Raw genomic sequence first — 6754 nt, 5'->3', positions numbered from 1 at the left:
ACAGGAAAAAGACCACCTACCTACTTTCAACATCAAAGCCGATTTAGAAATTGTGCGATGTACAGTGAAGATGCCGATTTCCTTGCGATTTGCAAAACATCTGACACAGATATCTATGCAAATCGGCACAAAAGTAGTACATGTACTACTATAGAAATCAGTGTAGGAAACGCACCCATGTGACAGCTCTAATAGCAGACAATAGGGTGTGACTTGGCATATGATTTGCAGGTCGCATGCCATGCAAATCACATGCCAAGCCGCATCCAGGGTGCACGATTTCAGGTGCGATTTGGGAATTGAAATTGTACCTGATATCCGATCTAATGAATGTGGATGTGAGTGTCTTAACGTAAGCGATTTGCTGCAGCACAATTTCAAAAGTAGTTCTTGTCTAACTTTTTCAGCATTTTGTAGCGATTTCACATATAGACTACAATAGAAATCGCAATACAAAACACAATTGAAAACACAATAACTCATTGGTAAATCTACAGAAAACACGGTGAAATTGCCAACAAAAAGCACAATTTTAAATCACATCTAGTGTGAACCAAGCAGGCAATTCAACAAAGGAAATAAATCTTTGAAGGCATGCGGTATCTGCATGCTCAGATAAGGGTCTGTTAGAAGCTTTCCTTAACCTAATACCTAATATCTTCTTATTAACAGTACTAACATAAGTATGAATGAGTTGGATCTTAATAGAATAATTGAGTTATTATATTTATATTTGTTCTAGATTGGGAAAAGTAAGTGATTAGACTTCATAGTTTGTGAATTTATATATGAACATATATCTTGGGTTTCCTTTACATTCAAGCCACATATGGTAGCAATTGGTCTACCATCCTCCCCCATCTATGTAAGAGATAAAGTTACACTCAGACTTTGAGAGAAGTAGGCTGGAGGGTTTGTTATATATATATATACATCTGTTTCCAATTATCTTTGTGGGACTACAAGTATATCAGCCCATTTTGAGGAAAAGGTGGGGGCTGGATTGCTTTCTAGAGCAGGACAAAGGTTTAAAGCATTCATTCTTTGGACAGCAAGGCGAAGGGAGCTGCTTGCTCATATCTACACACATTCATATTATACACACACAATTACATACAATTTTATTATTAAGAACTTAACTATACTTTTTGGACTTTATTTAAACATTCTGTATTCCAATTTTTTATTTCTAATTTTATGCAACGTTATTATTAAATCATCTTTTTGAGTTTATACAAGCAATGGAAGGACTTTCTATCTGAACATTTCTCATCAATACAAGTTAAGAAAATATCGAGACAATACGATATTTTACAGTGGCGAGCCTCCAGTTCGATTTGTTTCCGATGATCGCTTATTTTTGACTTTTTTCTCCTTCTACCTTGCTGAGAGGGAAGACGTTTGTAAGTCAACAAAATATGAAATCAAGCTTTCAGGAGAAGTAAAAGTCTGCAACAGATGAATCGTCGGCATAATCGAGAACCTAAAAGCAGAATTGGTGAGAATTTTGCGCAATTGCAAGCAACGCTGTTCCTTGGTGATGTCATTTCCCGCCAAGAGAGAAAAGACGCGTTATGTAAAGAAAGACCTTCTTAATCGGTAAGTAATGGATTTTATTGATGAATTATCTAGAGAGAGTAAGTTAGAATTCAAGAATCTGTCTACATTTGTTAAAGATGATGAACTTTGGCGGTACATGTATAATGAGTGCTTACAGGCTAATATTAAGATAGAAAAATCTAAGTTTTCCTTTAAGAAACTGAGCAAACAAGTTAGAAATGTAATGAAGTTAGTTAATGTTTTTAACGCCATGATTTTTGATGTTCCTAAGACTGCTACATGTGTAATGAAGCAAGAGCAGAGCAGTGTATGTGCTAATTGCCAGATTTTGACTGAGCAAATTGATGATATGCAAAGTGCAATTCAAACAAAAGACATTCAGTTATCTGACCTGCAGAATGATGTAAAAAGAATTTGTGTGAATATTAAGGCAGAGAAACAAAAATCTTTTGTACCAGAGATCCAGTCTATAGAAGGAGACCCTATAGATCAGGAAGAAATGTGTAAGAGAAAATTAAGGGATAAAGCTGCAAAACTTAATCTTAAAATCCTTGATCAGCTCATGAAAATTTTGAAGGATATGCCAGCCTATGATATGGATGCCGATGCTTTCTATAACATGGAGGTTTATGAAAATTTTTGTAATAATTTTTGTTTAAATCAGGAGCAAAGAAATTTTCTATTCTGTTTATGGCTCCCCAGTGTTATGGCATGTAGATTAATCAAAACGCCATATATTGAGGATGATGAGGAAATGCATAGCAATGCATCAGACCGACTACGTCAATTATTGAAATTTACTACTGGAGAGGAAACTCCTTCTTTGGAAATCTTAGACTCCTTAAGAGCTACGATTAATGATGATCCTTTTGAATTTAAAAATAGATTTTCTAAAGTATACAAAATGATATTTAATTTAGACAATGAGACTCCTTCTATGGTAAATGCTTTTGTTAAAAAATTCAAGTATCTTGATCCAGCATCTGTTATTATTGCTACTGGAAAAAATGATTTAGATCAAGCAGCCAAAGTTATTGATACAGTTAGGAGACAACTTACATTAAACAATCAGAAGAAGGAAAGTTTAATTGTTCAAAATGGAGAACAGAGAGAGACCATGTGCTTAGCCACACCCAGTTATGATGATGAACACGTCACAGGCAGGACGAGAGTCTCAGAGCAGACAGGAAATACTATTTGTTTCTATTGCAAACGATTTGGTCATTTGAAAAGAGATTGTATTCATTATAAATTAGATTTACAAAGAAACGCTTTGGAATTAGAAGACCAAAATATAATTTCTGAACAATCTGCTCCTCCATGTTCCAACAATAGTCTGTCTGAGTTGCCTTATGCCTCAGAAGTTAAAAAGATCAGTTCACTGAGAGTTAACAACAGCTTAAACAATATGGTAAACAGTGCTGTTGTCATTAATAGGAATGGTTTACTGCCATTGCCGAAATTTAAAGCAGGATCAAATCGAGATTCTTCTTCTTTACCGTTGGAATATGTTGCTCCACATTTATTGGATGAAAGTGGAAGGCCCAAATCAACATTAATTGATTCTTCCATGTACTGTAATGTTGGAAGTATTTGTACAGCAACTGCTGACACGTCTTCAGATCATAAATGGCCACATACAGGAACCAATCTTGAATTGGAACAATTGGTTATATCACATAAGGATCTGTGGAGTCAAAGCAAAAATGATGTAGGTTTGTTTAAGGATTTTGAAGTTGACATTGAAGGTAGAGACCCTAAGCCTCAACCTCAATACAAATTGCCATTAGAATCAGTTAATCCAATCTCTTCCATTGTAGATGAGTTTTTACAGCAAGGAATTTTAAAGAAAGTACAATCAGTGGTGAATAATTGTATTTGGCCTATCAAAGCTGATAATTCATATTCTTTATCAGTTGACTTCAGGACATTGAACAAATGCATCACAAATAACAGATCTATTGTTCCTGATTGTAACATAATGTCACATCTGGATGCCAAGGCCAAAATATTCTCAGTACTTGAAATTGCCAATAGCCATTTGTCAGTACCCTTAGCTAAGAGTTGTCAATATAAACTTGCCTTTAGCTTCAACAAAGAAACGTATACATTCACAAGACTAGCCCCAGGCTTAGATTTAAGTGATGGCATCGTTCATGAGTATTTGGGAAAAATATTATCTAAATTCTCTAGGCCAGAATGTATTGTCCAGCATGTAGACAAGCTTCTCTTGTCTACACAAAATATAACTGAACATATCACTCTTTTGTCTGAAATATTTACGTTGTTACAAACAGCAGGATTGAAATTGAATACAGAGAAAGTTCAGTTGATGAAAAGACAGGTGGAATTCCTTCATATGCAAATTAGTCATGGACAGAGACAGTTGTTGCAAGAAAAAGTTAGAATTATTTCTGCTTATCCAATTCCAACAAATCGCAAGGCTTTGCATCAGTTTTTGAGTGAAGTAAATCATTGTAAAGATTTTATACCCAATTTTGTAGAGAAGTCTAGATCATTATTTGATCGTTTGAGACAAAAAGATGGAGTATTTGATCAATGGGATAAAACTGAGAAAGAAGCTTTTGAACTATTGAAATGGGATTTGCAGAATGCTACTACATTAAATACTGTTGAGTTTTGTAGTAAAATTCCTTTTGTTTTAGAAACCAATGTTTCCAATAATGCAATCTCAGCAACTTTGTCACAATTAAAAGAAGGTAATCAGAAAATAATAGGTTTCTTCTCAAGAACTTTGACAAATATGGAGAAAAACTTTGATGCACATATGAAAAAATTAAGTGTTTTCTTTGCAGTCAAGGTAACTGAACACATTGTTAGATCAAGTAAGATTATATTACAGACACCTGATTCATCACTGAAACTCCTACAGGAAGATGGTTCAACAGACAATTATCGTGAAAAGTATCCTATATGGTACAAAACACTGTCATCCAAACACATACAGATAGAAGTAACAAAAAGACCTTTTCAGGAAAACATACCAACACATGTTTTTTACAGCTGTAGGTGAGAAGTTTGTACCTCATGTTTTCAACATAGGAACTGAGAAAAGTTTGAAACCAGTATGTATTACTGCAGATCAGTCTTACACTACAAGAAGTGAGCCAATACAGAAAACAGTTACGCATTTTTCCAATGTTATAGAGATAAGATCAAAGGCATGATCCTTTGTCATCTCTGGGTTGATACAAAACCTTTCTTTGGTTTTGAAACCAAGGTTTTGAATCATGACCAATAATGGAGATGTAGCGTCCTGTTATATTTATTTTTGTTTATTTCAGGTACTTATATAGCGTCGTCAATTTATGTAGTGCTTTTTACATATATAGTACATTCACATAAGTCCCTAACCCTCAAGAGGTGTATAATCTGAGGTCCCTAACTCACAGTCATACATACACATACTAGGGCCAATTTAGATAGGAGCCAATTCTCCTACCAACATGACTTTGGAGTGTGGAAGGAAACCGGAGTACCCGAAGGAAACCCACGCAAGCACAGGGAGAACATGCAAACTCCAGGCAGATGATGCCATGGTTGGGATTTGCATCAGCAACCCTAGTACTGTCAGGCAGAAGTGCTGCATTCTAAAAAGAACACTACAAGTCAATAAGAAGTGTTATAATCAAAATATGTCTTCCATGTCATAACTAGAAATGTTTGTGATTATGATATGTAATGTTAACAGATAAATGTAAGAGGATTAATCAATGTAAAATTATCAATGCCAAAATAATGATACTGCATTTCTGTTACAGGAAATGACCTAAGAGTAACTGTTAAAGGAAGAAAGTTCCAATATTTCTAAACCTTTCAGATGATAATACATTTTCCAAGAAGGAAATTTATTCTGGAAGAAGCTTTGCAACAAGAATTTCATTCATCATTGTTTTTGTTGTTCTTTTTATGTTCAATAAAGTTATTTTAACTTTACAGAGTGCTAGAAGAAGACAAGACATCTCAAGGCATCTCATAGAGGAAGAACTTATAAAACAACTGACTTTTGACTACTGATGAAATAATTCATTCATCAGATATATTGGTTTTTATGTGTGAACATTTTATTTTGACATATGTTTACCATATCAAGATGAGATCAGTTTTCACATGAACATTTGCAATCATACACGATGTATTTTCAGAAGTGAAAGGGTTAAACTTTTGTTACAACAGAGTCACTCTAATTAGTTAGAACATCTGTTGTTAATTAAGCTAGAGATACGTTTTTCTAAGGTACATATAGAGAAACTTACACAAGCTTTACATTGTTATATGTATGTTTTTTAAAAAAAAAAAAATCATTTGATATACATGTATGGATTGAAGTTAGAGAACATATGTTATGTTTAAATGTTGATAAGGTAATTTGAAAAATGTATGGATTATAGAATTGTGTGCTACACACATTTTGGAGGGAAAATATGAAACATCTATTTTTTAAGTGACCTACATACTTTAAAGTATTGTACTATAATGTTACAGTTATACATTTATTAAGGGGATGAATTATTTGGTAAAAGGAATATAATAAGGGTAAAAATATTTTTATGTGATACATAACAAAAGGTTTATCAAAGAATTTGTTTTCCCATTATAGAATCAAATTAAAGTTATGTTCAGATCAATTATCTTAAGATCCAAAAACGCTTGAATGGATACGAAAGTGACGAGAATGTGTATAAATGGATTAAGATAAGGAAAATGATTAAGATTCGATAAAATCGATCATTTTGAGAGGGAAATGTTAGAAGCTTTCCTTAACCTAATACCTAATATCTTCTTATTAACAGTACTAACAAGTATGAATGAGTTGGATCTTAATAGAATAATTGAGTTATTATATTTATATTTGTTCTAGATTGGGAAAAGTAAGTGATTAGACTTCATAGTTTGTGAATTTATATATGAACATATATCTTGGGTTTCCTTTACATTCAAGCCACATATGGTAGCAATTTGTCAGGGATCCCCTCGATCCCCGCCGCGTTGGTCCCGGCGCAGGCGCAGTATGCCACCCGGCGCAGGGACTCGAGCACTGGTTCCGGGCCGGCCGCGGCGTTCGAGTTCGCGCATGCGCAGTAGAAGCCGCGGCCGCCCGCTGGGCACCAATGGCAGCGCAGGGCGGGATATTTAAACGACCCTGAGCTGTCATTCAGTGCCTTCTGGTCTT

The 6754-nt window shown here is 34.6% G+C and overlaps 1 protein-coding gene and 1 long non-coding RNA gene across 2 annotated transcripts; both read left to right on the top strand.

Moving 5' to 3' along the window:
- The first annotated feature begins 630 nt into the window (after positions 1 to 630).
- Positions 631 to 6029, top strand: LOC149450613 (uncharacterized). Its single transcript, XR_016315237.1, has 2 exons — positions 631 to 1599; positions 5343 to 6029. It is a non-coding gene; the product is annotated as an uncharacterized LOC149450613 (long non-coding RNA).
- On the top strand, positions 1606 to 4594 carry LOC149450614 (uncharacterized). The gene has a single exon (XM_089691700.1). It carries the CDS (start codon positions 1607 to 1609, stop codon positions 4592 to 4594), a length of 2988 nt encoding a protein of 995 aa, XP_089547826.1. The 5' UTR covers position 1606.
- Positions 6030 to 6754: the final 725 nt, after the last annotated feature.

The sequence above is a fragment of the Staurois parvus genome, unplaced genomic scaffold, assembly GCF_062004578.1.
Source record: "Staurois parvus isolate SC_StPar_1 unplaced genomic scaffold, SC_StPar_1.0 ptg000570l, whole genome shotgun sequence".
NCBI lineage: Eukaryota > Metazoa > Chordata > Amphibia > Anura > Ranidae > Staurois > Staurois parvus.
The sequence above is the reverse complement of the archived record's forward strand: the minus strand, read 5'-3'. Positions and strand labels throughout refer to the sequence as shown.